Genomic DNA, 20,861 nt, shown 5'->3' on the forward strand with positions numbered 1-20,861 from the left:
AAAACTAAAATTCTAATTTGTTTTAAAAGCCAATAGCAGAGACTACTACTAAATGCAATGACAGTTCTGTTGCTGTGTGTTCCTTGGGCTCAAGAAGTTATCTTGTTTCCTGTATTGTATAAACTAAAACCCAAGAGTTTTACATTCCACCTAATCAGTTCTTGCTAACAAGACCAGTTCTCAGAATTATGTTGTTTTTATTCCCCACCCCTCCATCATTTTTCTTTTCTTTCTTTTTATGTTTCCATCCATGTTCCAAACTAGTTTCTAAGCGACGCAAGGCTCACCTGAGGCGCCTGGACCGGCGATGGACGCTGGGCGGGATAGTCAACAGGCAGCAGAGTCGAGGTGAATAGCTTCCTGTGGCATAGTCCCCTTAAAAGCACAACAGCTGAGCTTCTGCTGCTGCTCCTCATCTCCTGCCATGTAGCATGCCAAAAGGGAATGATTGGCATTTTGCTGGTTGACCCAATCTTGTTTACTTGGTGATAGACTTAAGCCTGAGCTGCAAAATTCAGATGTGGATTTCAAACATCCCGAAGTATTGATTTTCAGGGTATTTGGAGTAAGTTTGGTCAATCCACTCAGAGATGAGCCAACAGCAAAACTTGGCCCTGGAGTCTGACTCCCCACCCAGTTTGGGAGCAGTCAGATCTGGTGTTTGCTTCAGGCACATCTCTACTCTTTCGTTCCTAAGTTTAAACAAGTGATACTTTTACAGTTCCTTGTCAGAAAAATGGAGAAAATATCAGGAAACACAGGGATGTTTGAACTGCAAAAGCATCAGAGATTGGGTTTGGATGAGTACCTGGATGCATCTTCAAACTTCATCCTGAAAATTGAGACCTCTAGAGAATGTATAGCTTTCTGGCAAGATTTTTGATGTTTCCAGTAATGCCACAAGGACTGTCCTCCTTTTGGTGTTTTTCTCCTTGAGACTGAAACCACAAACACCCATTTCTGTAGAGGTTCCCCCCAAAAATATTGGAAAAGAGAACTTGGTCTCAAGGATTCAGTGTTCCTCTTTAGGGAAAGGTTAAGAGAGACTGGAGTGATACTTTACTGGCCTTCCTACAATCTGAAGATTTTTTCTTTAAACATAATGCAAACATTGACATTATGATTGGATTTTTCCAAAGAACTTGAACCATGAGAAGCTGATGAAGTAACCAGAATTGTGGATTAAAAGATTTACGTCTCTGTGGGATAGTCCTGACTCAGCAAGTTCTTGGTGTCAACCCAGTGCATTTGAGGGATGGAAGGAATGAAAGTGACTTTCCTCTATTATTGCTCTTTTGCTTAGAGGAGACCTTTGCTAGGGAATGGAGCCAGATCTATGCATAAGTAAACCCGATCTTATTTAACAATAAATAATGAATGCCCTTCCGGGTGCTAGTGTGTGAGGAGAGGAAAAGCAAAACTTGTGAATTTAGATTCCACTGCAACATGGATGTTTCTGTATACAGGGAAGGGAACCCCAGTTGTCACCAAATCTGTGTGGTTGGTTACAGACTGTTGTGTTACTTTGGCCCCTTCAGTGGTTCCCAAAAGCAAAAACATGTTCTTTTCATTATCGCTCCATGAGCCAAAAATATCATGAGAAGAGCAGGTCTTGTTCCTTGCCCAACAAAGGGGTCCCTGAGCCAATGAAAAGCCTCTGAAGAATATAAGTGCACATACTAGATATGAAGATGCCAAAACCAAAACACTTATTTCTGTGCTGCAGGGAATGGGAGGGTTTTTTCAGTTTGCATGTACATAGCCTTATTAGATCATTCTAGACTCTTTCCGACCAAGAAACTCTAATTCCCATGAATAACAGCAATTTCCAAAATAGTGTTTTCAAACTCAACAAAGACACTTTTCTTGTTCTATGTTTTATATTGCACCCAAAAAAGACATTAAAAGAATATTTAGTTTGTAAAATCAAGCACTAAGAATTAGGAAATGCTGAAATTAATGTACCTGTGCAATCTTTATTTGGCCCCCTTGTGCGTATGCATTATAATAGTCTTTAATTTATATGATCACATAATGCATACGCACAAGGGGGCCCGTTCCCACCAGGCTTGACCCTTTCTTCCCCATCCCCTCCAACCTGTCCCTGTCTTGTCTCTTCACCACCCTAGCTAATGTCAGTTTTCAAATCCTAGTCTCCTTGCTCAGCCGTTCCTTGTCCCCTATTGGTTTCCAGTCCCAATCTCCTTCCCCTTGCTCCTGGTCCTGGTTTAGCCAGTCCTCCGCTCCCTCCCATAAGCCCTCAGCCCTCATTCCCCAATTCTCAATCCCAGTCTCCCCCACCTCCCGGTTTCCCTCTTCCCCTCTCTGCTAACCTTCAGTCCCAGTCTCTCCAGCTCCTTGTCCTAATCTACTCCCCCTGCCTCCTCCCCACGTCCAGCTCTTGTTCCCTCTGCATTTGAATTAGGCAGTGAGAGTCTCTCTGCTCTGAGCTGAGGTGCCCTGATCTGGACCCAGCACAGCCTGCAGCAGGCTAGTGCTGCAATTGCAGGGAAAATCTAATTCAGCCCAGGACTGGCGCATGGTCAGTGCACATATAGTTTCCAGGAAATGTAGCTTGATACGTATGTTTCTGCTGAGCATGTGCAAACAGCAAGTTTTCAAAGGCTTTTAACTTGGGTGGATTTTCACAGGGACCACTAAAGACATGTACCTGACACAAAAGCCACACCCCCTCCAAATTCCCTGTCCCTGCACCAAAGCATTGAGGAGCTAGCTCTGTTCAAAGAAAAGGTCACCAGAATTTAACATAGGCAAAACAATGTATTTTTCTCTAGCCTTGTTCTGGGAAACAGCTGGATCGTTTTAGCTGATATTTTCAAAAAGATCAGCCTGAGACACTGCTGGTGTGGAAAAATTTCAGCTGAAACGATTTGGCAAAGTAATAAGCAACTGAAAACAGGGTGCTGTAAGGGGAAGTGTTTGGGCAAACTTAAATAGGCAGTTCTACCAGCCCAACCTATAATATAGTAATCGTTTAGAAACTGGATTTTGAATTTGGAGACTCTAAAGGCCAAGATTTTTCAAAAGTGACTAGTGACTTTTGTATGCTCCAGCTTCTGAGTGTTTAACTTGAGACACCTGAAAAGGCATTTGACTTTCAGAGGGTGGGTGCTTAGCATTTCCTGAAAATGGGGCCCCCTTGAAGGGGTCACAAATTGTCCACCCAAAAATCACTAGTTAGTTTTTTTTAAAAAACAAACAAAAAACCAACCTTGGCCATTATTGTTTAGACTCAGAAGGCAAAAATATTTTGAAGAAGGCATTGCAATGGGTTCTGCCCTCTTCTGGGTGGGGGGGGGTCTAAGAGGATTGTAGCAAGCTCTGCTATTACTGTTGACCTAGCTAATGTAGTTTTAGATCAAACAGCTGAAGGAGAAAGTCAGCAGTTCACATCCATTCTCTCCACCTGTTGCTTTTATAGGGCCTCATAAAGGTCTGATTTACAGACAGTTACATTTTTATATATTTTACTTGGTACCTCTTTGCCACAAGTTAAGGAAAATGTAGCATTTTTGAGTTAATTCTAGTATAAACTTGCTTCCAATCAGTTCAGGATTGTTCCCTACAAACATAATTCATTGGGTAGTTTGTATGTGTTCTACTGACCTCTGCTGTATGGGGTCAGAATTACTTAGCCTTGTGTCATAAGCTCTCTGTTGCGAAGAGCTAAATGATTCTCCTTTAGTTCAAGAGATGGAGCCTGTGCCATTCAGAGCAGGTATGTGTGGCCAGTACCTGGCATGCTGTGGCTGCCACTACGATATAAATCATTTGTATGATCTTCCGATGCTGTGGTGATAAGAGCAGTTATGCTTCAGTATATAAAAATAGTCAGCAGGAAGAGACGAACTCTTAAAGAAGGATCATAGAATCATAGAATATCAGGGTTGGAAGGGACCTCAGGAGGTCATCTAGTCCAACCCCCTGCTCAAAACAGGACCGATCCCCGACTAAATCATCCCAGCCAGGGCTTTGTCAAGCTTGACTTTAAAAACCTCCAAGGAAGGAGATTCCACCACCTCCCTAGGTAACCCATTCCAGTGCTTCACCACCCTCCTAGTGAAAAAGTTTTTCCTAATATCCAACCTAAATCTCCCTCACTGCAATTTGAAACCATTACTCCTCGTTCTGTCATCTGCTACCACTGAACAGTCTAGATCCATCCTCTTTGGAAGCAGCTTTCAACTACCTGAAAGGGGGTATCAAATCCCCCCTCATTCTTCTCTTCTGTAGACTAAATAATCCCAGTTCCCTCAACCTCTCCTCATAAATCATGTGCTTCAGCCCCCTAATCATTTTTGTTGCCCTCTGCTGGACTCTTTCCAATTTCAGCAGCTCCCTTCCAGCCTCTGTGCTCTGTGGGGGCGGGGTGCTACCCAGTTCAGTTGCAGGGCCTGAAGCCTGCAGCAGGCAAGAGGCATGTCTCCTTCCTTGGCTCCCTCCCAACTGAGCAGGAGGCCCTGCCTCTTATACTTCCTGTCCCCCCTCAACTTTGGGCATGAGGGCTGGGCCTGGCCTGCCTTCGCCCACCTGGGCGCAGAGAGTGGTCCCTCCCCCTCTGGCTCAGTGGGAGGCCACTCCGCCAGACTACATGTGTAAATACGTACTTTTGAGAACCAAACAAATGCTTTGCATGTTCACCTCTCCCTGAGTTGCCTTAAAAAGCCTGGTTGAGCTCTTCCTGTTTTCATGTAGCCTCTCTGGCCTACTGCATAAGGATGCTTTGAGCCACTAAAAGAGTCACATCCGCATAGTGCAATTTCAGTATTTTGGCCTCAGTTTGTTTTCTCACTGGGGATCCAAGGAAAATAGTCAAGTTTTATTGCCCCTTTGCCTATTGAGGAAATAGCATGTACAGTAGTTCAGAATTTAAAAGAAATCTCGTTATTTCCCCCGTTTTGTGTTTTGAATTCTATGTTAAATAGACTTAATCAGAAGGAAAAGAGGTGGTAAAGGGAGGCTGTTCTGCAGATTAGCAACATTGTTGATAATTGTGGAGCAGTTAGGCAAAAAAAATCAAAAATAACCATCACAAAAGTCCATTTTCATTGAATATATTGTCTTCTGGAAAGGAGAGACTTTTTCCAGAAGCAAATCTGACAAGGAGGAGGGGGGAGCAGGGAGAGAGCGTTAAACTGCTGACTGAGGGGAAAGTATTTATTTTAGAAGAGAATTCTTCTGTGGTTTGGAAGATGCAGGATTTGAGCTTTTGCATTTTTCTTTGAAATCTTAATTGGATAATTACCAAACCAAACCCGCTCCTGCGTTCCAGCATTTCAAGTGAGGATCAGGTCACAGAATGACAGTGATACATAGAGACACATCAGTTAAGTAAAGGATATTATTCCCTGACTTGGTTCTTGAAACTCTGGAGATGCAATAGGAGTTTAGAATTTGGAGCCAGGAACTCATGGGTTCCAATTCTAGGTTTGCCACGGATTCAATTTGTGGATCTATAAATATGAAGGCGGGTTACCCACCTTGCAGGCATGAGAGAAATTGTTTAAATAGTACATGGCACTTTAGACACAAGACTCTGGCCCCAAAGAGCTTATAGTGAAGACAAAGGAATGGATGCAGCTTAAGAAGAACATGAGTCAACAGCTGTGTCAGGCATACATCTTGTTAATACTAAGAGATTATTCTTCAGATTGAAAAGGGTAGTTTGTTGTCCTGGGAATTAAATTAACATTATTTGGCAAAGCATATGTGCAGGGTAGATGGTGAGCAGTAAATTTTTGTTCTGGAGGCATTGGGAAAGGTGCCATGTTGCTTAGCACCCTGGAGGAGAGAGGCTGTTCCAGGTGCAAGGGACAGCATGAAAAAGGCATGGAGCTGAGGGAGGAAGATGAAGGATTTGGGGAGGTAGATGATACTGGGGTTCACAGCCTCTGGTTCAGGCCACAGTCTTGCAGCTGCCCCAGTGCTCCAGGCTCTCTACTACAGGAGACTCTGGTGTGTTAGCCTAGTGCTTGAGCATCTACACTCATTTGTAACCCCAGATTAGGAATTTTTGAACTCTGTGTCCCAAACTCTGTGTCAGGCTCCAGCGTCTGCTGCATTATGTGGGCCTCAGTCCAGCCACCCATATCCCAGACTTCCTAGTGCCCTCCCAAAATGTGGCCACTCTAGACCTTTGTTTGTGGTGCAGTGTGGGAAAACTTGACATGCCACAAAACTTGACTGTCCGGATGAAATGGGTAACCTATATAAAAAGAGACGGTTTTCTGCATTCCCCCCCCCCCCCCCCCATGCTAAAGTTTGACCAACTCAGACTAGTGCTGCTGTATGTAGCTTCCCATTTGTACAGAAAAATTTCCTAACAGTCATAAGTTGGGGTTAGTGACACTGCACCCTAAGTAAAGCACATCTCATTCAAAACAATTTTGTTCAGTGTCAAATTACCAATATTGAATCGTTATCAAATATTGCTGTCAACTGACTCAGTAGACAGTAACCAATTATCTAAAAAACCAACAATCTATATCAACTACCAGTGTAGCATCAAGCAGTGCAAACCTAAAAAGCACTGCATATAGCTTGTTATGCCAGGAATGTTTTTGACATCACAACTCCAGTGTGTGGCAATAATAATTCAGGCCAATCCAACAGAACACAAAAGTTAGTAGCTCCTGTCTCTTGCCCAGCAAAACTTACCAGATTGTGGTAACCTGTAATATGAATGGACAGTACAGTGTACTAATAAATTACATAAATTTATATATGAAGGCTTTATGTGGAATGTCACTGTTCCAAATTCCTGTTCTACTCCTGTAATAATGCCTATCCCAGTATTTCAGAACAACTCTAAAATTACATCTTTCAAATAAAGTCCTGGACCTAATATTCCCAGGCCCACAATAGGAGACTAAAAACAATTGGAAAAAGGAAACTGTCCACAGGTTGCGCAAAAGAATGTTCAGACTATTGGACACATGGGGCATGAATGTATGCACAGGTAAAGCAAAATGGGAAAGAAACAGTATTTAGCCCCGAGTCATTTTCAGTTCATACATTATGCTTTTCTGGGATGATGGGTAAACATCCTCCCCATAAAAAGACACAAAGCAGGGGAATGTAGTAGAGAGAGAGAGAGAGTGCCTGGTGCAAGATCTGAGGCCTGAACCAAAGGCTGTGAACGAGAGTCGACCTGGTCTTGGCAAAATAACACACTAGATGTTTACATAAATACATTTCAGAAGGCTAGTACAGATACACCCCAATCCAGTACAAGATAACAGGGTTTGACCGAACAATGAATTCAGATGGTTTGTCCAAGATATGAACCAGGAGTGGCGTAACAAACAGATGTCTTGAAATACGTACAGTAGTATGTAAGTTGTTTCCCAGTTGTTTTTCTCAGTCTATAAATGTTGTGGTACCCCGCCTCAATCCTTTTGTGTGGCGTAGGGGACAGCAGAAACTCCTGCTGCTGACTGGGCACTCGTGTGTTTAGTGTACCTGTAACCACGGAGCCAGAGCACTACGACTGTGTCTTGAGGACAATAAAACTGTCCAAGTTAATTTTGCCACCGAACCTTGCAGGTAGTCTCTTTATGCGTAACATCGAGGTCTGCTGAATTAACATGTGGCACTATCTGCTAATACTGATAACATTGGAGCTCCAAGGACAGAAGCACAGAACAGCATTACTGAGGCAACAACATTCTAGCCATCAACACAACATCTGCTAACTGAAGTTCTACTAACCCTGGGTTTACATTGCAGTGTAGACATGCCCATAGTGATCAAATCTTGATGCACTAGAGCAGGGGGGTCTCTGTGTGGCCGCCAGCCTTTGCTGGTGGCCGCTCTGACAAATTTTCCTAAACTACTTACTTAACTTTAGGAAAAACAAATAAATATGCACACATACTTGTCCAAATAATTGTAATTTATTTATGTAGGGTTTTTTGCAGACTCAATAATAAAAATAATGTACAGTTGTATTTTGGTGCCCCTTGCCCCTCTCTGCTCCTTGCTTCTTGACCACTGTGCCCAGCAAGGCCAGCCCTGCTGAAGCCCAGAGCCGGAGCCCCATGGCTGGAGTGAGTGGGCGGGCAGGGGGGCAAAGCTCAGAGCCCACTGCTGGAGCCCCGTAGACGGGAAGTGGGTGCTGAAGCCCGCCCCCAGAAGCCCACAACTGAAGTCAGGGGGCTGAGGGGACTGAAGCCTGCCCCCAGAATCCTGCAGCTAAGGATGGGGGGGGGGGGCAAAGCCCTCTCCTGGAGCCTGGGAGTACTGCAGGGAGGGGCTGCTGTTTTGCCCTCTCCCCCAACTCTGCCCAGGAGGCTCTCGTGGCTGTAGGCAAACCCCCCGATGGCCGCATGCGGCTATAGTGGCCGCATTTGAGAAACGCTGCACCAGAGAGTCTGGGGATTGCCACAATTTGGAGATGAAAATCGAAGCACAAGAGACTTGTGGGAGGATCGGGGTGTGGTTTGCTATCTTAACGGTTTATGCTGTTGTCTAGAAATGTAGTTTCCAAATGAATGAAATGACCGTCCAGAACTGTGATGGAATTCCAAGAGGTACAAAGTGTGCTTCTGCTTGTTCTTCTTTAGAATGGATTATCCATGTTTGTCTTTCTGGTAACTTAGTGCCTCAATCATTAAATGCCCAATAGCTTAAGCATCTTGATCAGTAACTTGGATGCCTCACTGATCATTCTCTTAAATGATAATGTGTCCATGTGAATCAACTGATTTTTTTAATACGATTTCCTCCTCCTAGGGTTTGTCTCGGGAGAAGCAAACCAGAATGACTTTTGGGTTATAAATGAGCCCATACTTCAAGAGTGCAGTTTAGGTTAAAAACCTCATGTATGTGTGTTTATGGTCACCCCTTCACCACTGAAAGAAACCAAATGTGTGCAACCTTGGAAATGATTGTAATTCTTGCTGAGAAAGCACTCTGCAAGGGGAAACTTTAATGATGGCTTCCTGTTTTTGAACTGTAGGCTTAAAAATAGATCATCTAAACATACATCATAGGAACCTTAATTTCTAAATGGATTTTGAACTCCTTTGCAACATGCTGCCTCGTGAGAGCATTTTTCTTTCTTCCTTTTTGAACACTTTCCTTGGTAATTTTTTCCCCTTAGCATTTACCTATGGTTGGAGAGGGGGTGGGAGGGAAATGTTCTGAAGCATCTTTCTTCAAATTATGACCTAAACCAAAGTAATGAGGCTAAAAATGTGGGTGGTAGAACTTGTAATCAGCAAAATTGCACATGTTCAGCGCTGATGAGCACCTGAGTCTTAGCTGAACCATCCAAACCTCTTGGAAAGCTGGGCCCAGAGATGCCATGCCGACTGCCCTTCTTGTGGCCTCTCAGGACTTCAGTTTCTGGTATGGGCCAGAGGCCAGAACTCAATTCAAAGGGGCATAAAAATAGAAGACTAATGGAGGTGGAGGGATAATGTTCACCAGAGGGGGTTTTGGGGACTGGAAACCTTCAATTTTTGTGTTTGGGAGTGGGGGAGTAAGAGTTCCAAGCAAGGGTTATTTTCACTGAATTTTAGAGAGGGAAAGCATGGTGTGTGGCTAAGAGCATAGAAGCGGGGAGTTTTATTCTCAGCTCTGCTGCAGTAACTTGGACAAGTCAGTTAGGCGTGGTCTACAATACAAATAAACACAGTGATGGTCACTTCATGCTCTAACAAGGCTTCACTTTGCCCGCTTGAAAGGAAGGGAAGAGTTTTATGGCTGGGTTAGGGGAATGTGTTTTGATATTGGAGTCATGTAGGCTAAGCTTATAATATGAGACCTTATTCTATACATGTGGGCCTTGCCTACGCTAAGATTTTCCTCTAAAATTCATGATCACCCCCAAGCTGAGAGGGGTTAGACAATGTGGTGGTTAAAATACTGGGAGCCACTTGAAGCCTTGTCTGTACTAGAGCTCCCATCAGTGTAATTGCCCCTGTGAGGGCAATGGTGGAGCTATAGCTGTAACCCGGGTAGGCTACAACCATGTTTAAACATGGGTATTTTAGTAGTGTTGTTGGGACTGTTACCCTTCTTCTGCCACCCTTTCCCTACCTGTAAATAATGCCTCTCATGGTGAGACATGGAGATTTAAGGTTTGTAAAGTGCTATGACAGTCTGATGGCAAAGTACCATCATCCCCGGTTTGCATTCCCATGTGGATGGCTAGGTTTGACAGCACTGGAAAGGCTGATGTGCTGTTTGGTCATTGCTGCTTAAAGTCGTCGATCAGCAAATTCCTTTGGATCAGGGAGCTGGAATACCCGCAAGTGCTCGGGTAGGAACACCTCTCATCTGACCATTTCTCCTTGTCTTCTGTAGAAGATAATGGGTAGAACTTCCAAAGAGTCAGACTCTTCTGACCACAAAGAGGAATCAAGGCAGCGGCAGCCAGAATGGAGAGCTAGTTAAATAAAAATATTGCCTCCAGCTACAGCGGGGACTGCTGTTTACATGTAGCGGGAATAAAATAAACAGACATCTTTGTCATAACTCTTGTGGCAAGAGTGTGGTCTGGTAGTCTCTAGTATAAGGAATGGGGCTTTATGACATGAGAGATACACAAAGTGGAGTTTTGAGGGGCTAGTGGTGATGTCAGCCTCCCTATGATTATAATCTGCAGTAAACACATGGTTTAGCTCTTTTGCTGCGACTTTTATAGGAGAATGATAGAAAGATACCCTAGGCAATATATTTCTGGGATGATGTTCAGTGGTTCAGGTGCCTGAAGTCACTTGGCCTCCTGCCTTCACCATATATTCCAGGCAAGTTCTGATCACCTAGAAATCATCTGCATCTCCAGTTAATGCTCTGGTCTTCCAAGCTCAAAAATGAGCTAGTTTAACCCACTCATTCTGCAGTATGACCTTTTGAAACTTGTTCTCCCTGTGTAACCAAAACCATTCCACAGACCAGACGCCCATCTAGAGGAAACGTTCTCCATCTCATGATTTGATTCTTGGACTGATTAGCTGCAACTGCAGTAGTGAATCTGAAGGCAAGTTATTGTTCAGGGAAAGTACAGAATACTGACCATGCTGTTCAGGAATGACCCCTTCGGAGTCACTTAGCAAGCGTTACCATAATAAATTACTAAAGCAGCTTCTCTGGGAGCAGAAGTAGTTTTGCTTCTTGAGGAAATGAAGGTTTTGAGAGTTCAATACATCGGAATCAGAAGGACCCAGGCGAGCAAAGTTGTCTTTAAAGATGCAGTCTCTGACTCCGCAGCCATCAGATGTTCTGCCAACATTATTCTCTTTCCGAGGTATTTCTTTTTCTCAGTAAATATTTTTTTCCTTTACATTTTCCTTACTTCACTCAGCAACAAAATATAATTCAATCACAAAACTAAACAGATGGAGGTGTTTCTATTTGACTCCCTCTCAAAAGAGCATTTGCCTTAAGCTGCTGCAACCCTTTTCCCACTCCTTTCATTTGCCATTTGTGCAATGATCAGGAACTCTGGATTCACTTAGGTTCTTGCCCTCTCTCCTTCACAGAGAGACCCCTACTCATTTTCCCATGTCTAACCCTCCAATGTAATAGCCACCATTTTAACAGGTTAGGTGGACTGAGTGGAACACCCTTAGTATGTCTACATAGCACCTAGACACCCACGGTTGGCCCATGCTAGGACACTCTGACTCATGGGGCTGTTTCACTGTTGTGTAGACTTCTGGGCTTGGGTTGGAGCCTGAGCTCTGGTACTGTCCAACCCCTCAGGGTCCTAGAGCCTGGGCTTCAGCCTGCTCCCAGAAGTCTACACAACAGTGAAACAGCCCCATGAGTCCGAGTCAGCTAGCAGTGGGCCAGCTGTGGGTGTCTAGTTGCTGTGTAGACATACCCTTAGAACCTTGCTATTCTCCCCGTTAGTCATTTACAGGAGTCGCTACTAAACATGCGGCTACCCCCATCCTATCCTGGGTTCAGCATGATGTTTTGGCACCATTTCCTATCCCTGCCAATGCTCAGCAAGAGTCCCCGGCGATAGGAAAAAGGTTAAATTTTTGTAGCTTTGAGACTAACTTACAAAAATGCTGAGTATGAGACTGATGAAAATACTGTGCAGTAAGTGTCCTCAAGGGTGACAGCATGGTGTGGTGGGTAAAGCAAGGGACTGAGAATGAAGTTTTTTTTGTTTCTGTTCTTGGCTCTGCCACTCACTGTGGGACTTTGGGCCACTAAGCTCCAGTCTAGTGCTTCAGTTTTCCCATGTGTAGAATGGGGACAATAATTGGAGATGGGCAGGTTATGCCATGTTCCAATCCTGTGCCAGACTCCCAAAAGTGTGTGGGTGTTTTGGGTCAAGGGTTTGCCTCTGGCCCTTCTCTATTGACGATATGTACCCACTTCTCGTAGGTGTGAGGCTTAACGAACATTTGTGAGGTACTTGGAGGTGCTATGTAATAAAGTACCAAAACTTTTCTCTGTGCTTACACTTGTTAAAAAATACATCCATTTCATGATTATCCCTGTAGAGCCACATGGTTTCCAGAGGTGTGAAGAGAACAGATAGGTCAGTCCCTCTGAGTTGGGGAGGAGTACGGCTTGCTCTCAGGATCTAGCGCTCAAGTTTCTGTAATACCCCTGCTCAATGCATCCATATGCACATTTGGAAGAGCCAACTGGCTCTAGCTCCCTCAGTGATGCTTGGCTGCTTTGGCAGCCAGGCTGATTCCATCAAGTTACTGTGTGCAAACTAAGTCCAGCTTGACATCCTACTCTCACTGTCTTACTCACTTGAGGGAGGACTCTCTGAGACCTCATAGTTACTGGCATGGAAGCGCATTGTGATTGTCAGCAGCCGGGCGGTGTCAATGAGCTAATTATCTGTCATGCCGTAAGCATGCCTAATCAGTGGGCCATTGAGCAGGGCTCCACCTTTGCAATGGTTCCATATAACTGCTGCACAACCAGTTGAAAAGCAAGCAGAACAGAAAAACAGCTGGACTAATTCTGCCCCTAACTGATGTTTGTCTTTTTTTTTTTCCTCCCTCTACTAGAAGAGAAATATGTCACAATCCAACCGTACACCAGCCAAGGGAAGGATGAGATTGGGTTTGAAAAAGGGGTCACCGTGGAGGTCATCCAAAAGAACCTGGAAGGATGGTGGTACATCAGGTAAAAAGCTTCCTGCAGGCAGATTTATTACAGCATTTATGATCTTCGAGACTTCTGATGATTAGCTTCACATCCGCATCCTGTATTGTTCTCTGTCTAGAGAAGAAAACCGGCATTATTATCCAGAACGCATACTAGGCAGAAATGTAAGGGAAAGTTACAGAAGACCAATAAACAATAGTCAGTATTGAGTGTAGGAATGGAACGTGGACTGTGAAGTCTGTAGATCTGAAATATTTTGGGAGAAAATTCTTACCTTTTAGATTTCCTTCCTTCAAAATAAAAACCCATATCCCAGTCAGCAAATGGCACTTATCTAATACAAGTGATCATTTTAGTGTACATGCAGCCGATTGAGTCTTTTTTTGTGTGAGTCAGATGTGTCTTTCTGCAAAGTACTAAAACCAGATTCACCAAATAATGCTGGAAGGTTGCTGTTTGTAATCTATCAGGTTGCTTGGGGCAGTTCATTTTTTTTTTAGGGGTTTGGGAGATCAGCCCGCTGACTGCAGAATAAATCATCATTGAGACTGATGCAAATAATAACAGTAATATCATACTGGGCCAGATTTTCAGCTATTTGCCTCTCCAAGTTAGTCATTGCATGCAGTTGTAAACTATATGCCACAAACAGATACAGATATCATGCATGCAAATTAGACGTGCCACTCTGAAAATAACAGCAGTTTTTCCTTATGACAGCCAAACTCCCTTGAAAGGAGTATAAGACAACCATATCCTAGGCACAATTTGTATAGAGAGATGTAATGTATTGGGACCAATACTTGTCAAGAATGGTCTCTTCATATAGGTTTATACAGTAGCTAGTACTGTGGTACCCCAATCATGACCGGAGTCTTTGGGTGCTACTGTAAAGTTTGGGGTGTTCAGATTCTGGGAGTGGTGTTTGGAACCATTTCTATTGATTAAATAGAAAATACAGGTATAAAGGTGGTTAAAGAGAATTCTGTAATTCATGTGCCCTTTAAGATCTCCTTCCTGCTCATCCTTTTGCATCTAGAATAGATTTTTGTTGTTGTGCTTTTCTCGTTGGATTCTGCTTGGTTTATAACTAAGGCAGCAGAGACATGAATCTTGATTGAGAAAGCACAGTCGGAACCTACATTTAGTGCTTCATGCATGATAAACATGTTAGTTTTGTATCTGTCTCTGAATCTTCCTAACAAAGTGGCTAATAACTAAAGTAATGCAGGAGTAAATGGGCTCTAGACATTATGAGCAGGGAATGCCCAGGCTTGGTCATATTACTCCTCCTCCCCTCCCCCCGCCCCCATTTAATCATTCACAGGATTTGAATCCAAAGTTGAAGACTGAAGAACAAAGCATGCAATTTTGTTGGGAACCATGATTATAAAAATCTTTGATTTATGTCAGAACTAGTCTCCTGGATAAATGTTTTCTTATTACTGTTTTAGGCTTCTTTTCATCTTTATAAATAATAATTTTGCAAGCAGCTAGCTGGATCTGTTTTGTGCTTAAATTTTTCTTGTAGTGTTATTTTTGTGTAATGTTAAGTGGGTACACTTAACTCTGACAAAAAGAAGACCCCTTGTTACTCTACTTAAACGTTTACAGCAGAAATGTCTTTAGGCCCAAGCTAACATCTTTCAGTGGGTTTAATTGCACTTTTGGATCAGGGACCCAATCCCAGAAGGTTTTATATGTTCTTGACTCCCATTGAAATCCACGAGGATGGAGGATGCTCAGTATGACCCAGTTTTTGTAATCTGTGTCTCCTCGTGATTATGCAGATCCAATTTGGATTCAGAGCATTTCTGAATTTGAAATGATTTGGTGGGTCTTAGTAGCCACATCACAAAATACCACCACAGTTAATGCCAAACTAGTATCTTGTTTGGCATCCTCTATCAAAGGCCAAGGACCGAAGTACCCTCTCCATGAGAAACACTAATTGGAGCCGCATTTCAAAGCTTTCCCTGCCACTACCCCATACCGTACCCATTCTGTGGCTAAAGAGGACTTCATTGTCCAGAACTATTAAATTGAAAGCCTTCCCCAACATTATACATTGATTTTAAAACATTTAAAATGCTTTTAAGAATACTTGTAGAGCTGCTTTGAACAATGCCTCCCTAGTGTTTAGTAATACCTGAGTCCAAGAGTTTGGCTATTTAAATTGAAACGCTCCTTATTTTGTATTTTGGAGGGGGAAGTCCGTATGAATCTGGTTGCCATTTTATCTGTTCCATTGGATAATATGGGAACAGAATAAGTGTATTAAAGTTTAGCAAGTTGTTGGCGTTTTATTTTTAATCAGGTCTACCTTTAAAGATGTTAACAAGCTCCACCTTAAATATATAATTTCCCAAAATTCCTGGCCATGTGCTGATCCTCATTTCCTGTCTTTCTTTTTTCTCCCTCCCAGTTTGCTTCCCTCTGGAGTAATTCCAGTGCTCTGAAGCTGGAAAGCAGATGTTAAGGGAACCAGTGCTCAGACACAGAGGCACTTTTGATATATTTTTTTAAACATTCCTATCGCTTGAATCTTTTTTCTTCATGTAATATTAAAGCAAAAAGGGGTTTTTCACTCTGTGAAGCCAAATCAATGCCCCTAATCCTGTAACCCTACAATTGTATGTTCATCTCTCTTGCATTGGAACACTTGTATTTCTTGACCTCTCTTTGCCCTGTTTCATGTTGTGACTTGAGAGGCCCTTAGACTTGTGTGTGTTGAAGACTCGGAGCTGGAATCTTCATTACTGCTTTATTGCGTTCAGCCGTGGATTGGTGTCAGTTGCCTGCATGATCATGTTACATGCTTAGTAGCTGAAGTTACAGTCAATTATTTAGATGCTGCTTTATACCAGTTACCCTCTGGAAGGTGTTGGAGTTCTTCTGATGCTGACAGATAAGGGTTGTCACTTGCTTTTGACCTACAGGTTGCTGATCAGGGTTTCTGTTGTTGGCGTGCCCTTGATTTCCTGGACTATTACGAATTTTAGACCCCTTGTGAGAAGGAGGCAGTTTGCTATGCTGTGTAGACTGAAGTGCTATTGGAAGGAAAATAGGATAAGATTTTAAATACCTGGTACAGTTTGCAAATGCAGGTGAAGGCCCAGGGCTGAGGGTATGCCTACAGTTGGGAGGTGCCGTTGCAGCACAGGTAGGCATACCTGAGCTAGCTTGCTAAAAATTGCCGTGAAGCTGTGGCAGCATGAGTGGAATTAGGGGTTAGGCACCCAAGTAAAAGCTGGTCTGGGACCCTTGGTAGGTACTCCAGTGGCTATCCTGTGCTGCCTACCTCCCTCCTCCCCCCACCCCAACCCCCCAAGCAATGCTTCCAGGGAGCAAAGCTAGCTTGGGTACATCTGTGGGTGCTGCAGTCACACCTTCTGACTGCATTATAGACATACCGTGAGAGTCAAGTGATCTGGATTTTATTCCTGGATCTTCCTACACGACTTTGGTTATGACGCTTGATCTCCGTTCCTCGGTTTCCCTACCTGTGAAATAGAGAGAACAAGCGTTCCCTAATGCAGTGTAAACGCTTTGAGATCTTCAGATGGAACTACTAAATACTTATTGCTGTTGTTCCAGTGCTGGGTGGGAAATAGATGTACCACTTGGACTAAGTACTTTGGGATTTGTTGCTGTCCTGATAGTGACGGTTACATATTACTTCTAGCTAGGTTGCACTAACTCAACCTAATGAGTAGATCCAATGGGGAGGCAGTACTGCAGCCAGTAGCTAGGTGGTCAGTAGCTTTGTGTGGCTTAACCTGTGACTAGCCATAGATTGAAACAGTTTAAGGTCACATAAAGCTGTCTGGATGGATTGTGTTTTGCAATGCAAAAGTCTAAAATAGATAGAAAAATGAACAACCCAGCATAGAGTCTTTATCCGTTAGTGCTATCGTTCTGATCTGAAAAATGTCAACTCTTGTAGTCCTGTATGGACTAAGATCTTTGCAGTGCGTACTCTTATTTGATTTTGTAATGTGAGTTGTACTCCAGGTTATGTTTGAAATCCGATCACATACTGTATAGCTTGACATAATTCCCAAGTAACCACAATACATAGTCAACAAAGAACAGGAACTTCAGATATTTTGAAATCTTCAAAATACCGGGGGGGAGAGAGTATGATCTCAATAACCCTACCCAGGGGCTATCTGTTCAAAACACTTACGGGGAGGAGTAGAGAGGGGCCCAAGTCATGGAATTCCGATCCAAATCCATACTGTTCAGATTCATTATGAAGACAGGCTTAAGCCAGAAAGTTTGGCTCTAGATATGGATTTTTCCAGTGCCTGTCAATTTTGGTCTTGGGGTTCCAGTTCAGGGCTATTTCAACCCAGGAGTGTGCTAGAGCAATGGTTCTCAGCTAGGGCTCTGGGGCCCTGTGCGGGGCCATGAGCAGGTTTCAGGGGGTCCGCCAAGCAGGGTCAGTGTTAAACTCGCTAGGGTCCAGGGCAGAAAGCTGAAGCCCCAGGCCCTGAGCCCCAACACTTGGGGCTGAAGCCAAAACCTGAGTAAAGTAGCTTTGTGGGGGCCCCTGTGGCATGGGGCCCCAGGCAATTGCCAAGCTTGCTACCCCCTAACACCGGCCCCGGCTTTTATATGCAGAAAACCAATTATTATGGCACAAATGGGCTGTGGAGTTTTTATAGCATGTTGGGGGGGGGAGGTTGAGAATCCCTGCGCTAGAGAGCAGGGGGAGAGGGTTGTTCATAACCACATCTTGCTGTTTACAAGAGACCTTAGCCGGTGCCTGGACAGTATTTGTAAGACCCTCCTTTCATGCTGAGACCAGTTGAGACATGCTCCAGAAAGAATTGCCTCTAGCCCTCCTTGGCACAAAGTGGGATTACTCTTATTCGGGGCCTATGGATGGTGATGGGGAGAAAGCAGGGAGGGAGAAAACTCACCAAAATTTGGCACATGGCAAATCTTGAATTCCTGCTCTCTTTGAGAGTGCTGCTACAGTGCCTGGTGCATTCAAACCCCTGCTGTATTCAGTTCACATAGAAAAAGATTTCCATTACCTCTGGGTTGAGTCTGCAGACTTCTAAGAATCCCTGGTATGGTTTTCTAATACTGGTTGCTTCAGGGAGCACAGTGTGCCAAAAATCAATGATAGTTTCCAAATTCGTGTGCTGTAGTTGACTGTGGCCCGAGTGAAGGACCATAATTGCTGCACGCTGAAATGTTAGAAAGGGGGGACTCGCTTGCATAGCCCTAGATATTTACTTCTGTATAGAGACGATACAGAAGCAGGATTGTGTATCCATCACAAGGTGGATGTAATCATTGCCACTCTGTCTAGAAATACTGCAGTGAATAGCAGTAATTGAGTCACTTGCAAAGCCTCAGGGCCACAGGTATGGAGACCAGTCCTTTGTTTTCCTTTGCTCTTTTGAGGGTGCAATCCCTTGCAAAACCAGGTCTTTTGAACCCCTACATTAAACTGGCTGGTGGATTTAAACATGGGAGATTCCTCCTCCTTTCCTTCCTCTACAGCAGTTAGGGATAGGCTGCTAAGACTTGGGTTAAACCTTATAAATACTGGCTTTTGTAATAGGTGTTCCAAGTAAAGAGTTTTAGATACCATCCTTATTTAAAGACATATTCTCCACTTGATCCCTGCTCAGGACTCCTAATGACATCAATCAGTATTTTGACTCAGTGAATCAGAACAGAATAAGTCCAATAGCCTAAAAGAAACCTCACCGCTAATCTGACTCTTCCTGTCACAGCTCACTCATGTGAAGGAGAATTACTTGACTATCCTTGTATTTTACCAATCGCTTCTTTTTGCTTTCTAGTGAGTCTCGGTTTTTGTTATAGAAGTCTCAGAGCCCTGCCATTTTAACCTTTTGTTTCCTGAGCACCAGGAATTTAATGGTGCCCGCATCCCCACTTACAGTTCAAGCATCTGCTCCAGGTACCTTGGGAGATTAAAGAGAGAGGGGTTTCACTGAGTTACTCTGGAGCAAGCTGGGGTTTCATTAGGGAAATCAAAGTTATCCACGTATTCCTCCCTGGAGCCTGATTGTAATCTGAAATCGCTGATGAAGTGTCAGTAATAACAGGAGTTAGAAAAAACACTTTCCCAAAAAGCCAGCTGTGGAAGAATGACAAACTTCAGCCTGGAAAGGTGTGAGCATATTTTGTATTTGGTCGACATTCAATTTTTTTTTTTCCAAATCATCCTTCAAATAGTCTCAGACTTATTATTTTTAAAAAAAATTTTACTCCAGTTTTGAGCCTGAATTTTTTTCTAATCAAGTAGTTGCTCCATCTTTACAATGGCATGAAGGCGGGCACAGTTCACACCTACTGGAGATAGGAGGCATTCTGTAAAATGCTTCACAGAGGATCAGGGGTATAAAGAAAATGGGAGTGAAACATACCCCAATACAGAGGGAATGCACAAGGTTGATGAAGGGCCTCTGCTTTGGGGTGAATGTCACCTTTAATTGTGATAACTTGTCCTTTGCATTATGGGCATGAGAGATGCAATTTGGAAGAAAAGAGAATTCTGTGTATACGATCTGTTCATTAACATGGTGGCTATTCAGCACTTCCATGCTCAAAACAGTCTCTTTTTATCCCATTCCGTGTAAAAGCTGCCTGCAGCCAACCTACTGCTGAATTTTCCCTTATGCCTCGGGAGTAAGCGTCTCTCTGATCTGGAGAGACCACTTCTCCTTGAAGCAACGGGTAACTCTTCTGTTAAAATAGTTCACTGTTCCTTGCTAGCTGAGTAGACTGTGAGGTGACTAATTATAGAAAGTGGATGAGCTGAGACACCAAAAGCATAACACAAAATCCAACATCTGGTTCTAAGATATCGTCTAAGTCATTTTTTGTCTTAGTCGTTGTATCTGGAAGGACTGCAAAGGCTGGTCTGTGTGGTAACAATATTTTCTTTTAATATACGCAGGCATCTAGGTAAAGAAGGCTGGGCCCCAGCATCATACCTGAAGAAGGCTAAAGATGATCTTCCATCTAGGAAAAAGAACTTAACTGGGCCAGTGGAAATTATAGGCAACATCATGGAGATCAGTAACCTGCTGAACAAGAAACCATCCAGCGACAAAGAAACCCAAGCAGAAAACGAAATGGTGGAATCCCACATAACAAAGAAAGAAATTAGCTTGCCGATCCTGTGCAATGACTCTAATGGCAATGCCATGATGACCTCAGACAAGCAGGCTTCAAAACTGGCTCAGGGATCCCCTGCTGTAGCGAGGATCGCACCACAAAGAGCTCAAATAAGTAAGACCAGAATGTATAGCTGGACTGCCATCATTTTCATAAGAATTCCTGATTTATCTTTGTGTGGGGGCCTGTGGCGTGTTACTTGCTGAAGGGGCCACACTGGAGTAGCCTTGCCCTGAGTCTGTAGAGAATAAGTTCAGTATAGAGCATGTTCCCTGAAGCAAGGGCTGCCCTCTTTACTGCACTGTGTCTACAAGCATCTGTTACTTTGTCAGCCAGGAAGCTCGCTCATGTTGGTCCTATAAGGGAATAATTTATTTGCCTTCCTAGTGATAGGAGATAAAAGAGCATAAGATAATGCATGGTCCACAGAACGCACAAGTATCACTGGGCTAGTGATAAAGCTGCAAGTACAGAACGGTACGAGGATTAATGTGCAGTGTGAGGAGTACGTCAGCAAGGTTGTGTGCGAGCGCAAGGAATCCGCTCACAGGGATTCCGTTGTAGGATCAGGACTCGTGTTT

General features: G+C 43.6%; 1 protein-coding gene across 6 annotated transcripts in view; it reads left to right on the forward strand.

Moving 5' to 3' along the window:
* The window catches only part of SH3PXD2A (SH3 and PX domains 2A), a 383,399-nt gene that overhangs the window by 353,381 nt on the left and 9,157 nt on the right, over positions 1-20,861 (forward strand). For 4 of the 6 annotated variants that reach the window (XM_084634157.1, XM_084634156.1, XM_084634158.1 and 1 more), the window contains 3 exons: positions 265-348; positions 13,014-13,131; positions 20,060-20,394. In XM_084634157.1, coding sequence (XP_084490283.1) covers positions 265-348; positions 13,014-13,131; positions 20,060-20,394 — 537 coding nt within the window. The remainder of the gene's footprint in view (positions 1-264; positions 349-13,013; positions 13,132-20,059; positions 20,395-20,861) is intronic. The other 2 variants (XM_084634159.1, XM_084634161.1) reach the window with 1 other exon arrangement.

The sequence above is a fragment of the Lepidochelys olivacea genome (assembly GCF_965140295.1).
Source record: "Lepidochelys olivacea isolate rLepOli2 genome assembly, chromosome: 7".
NCBI lineage: Eukaryota > Metazoa > Chordata > Testudines > Cheloniidae > Lepidochelys > Lepidochelys olivacea.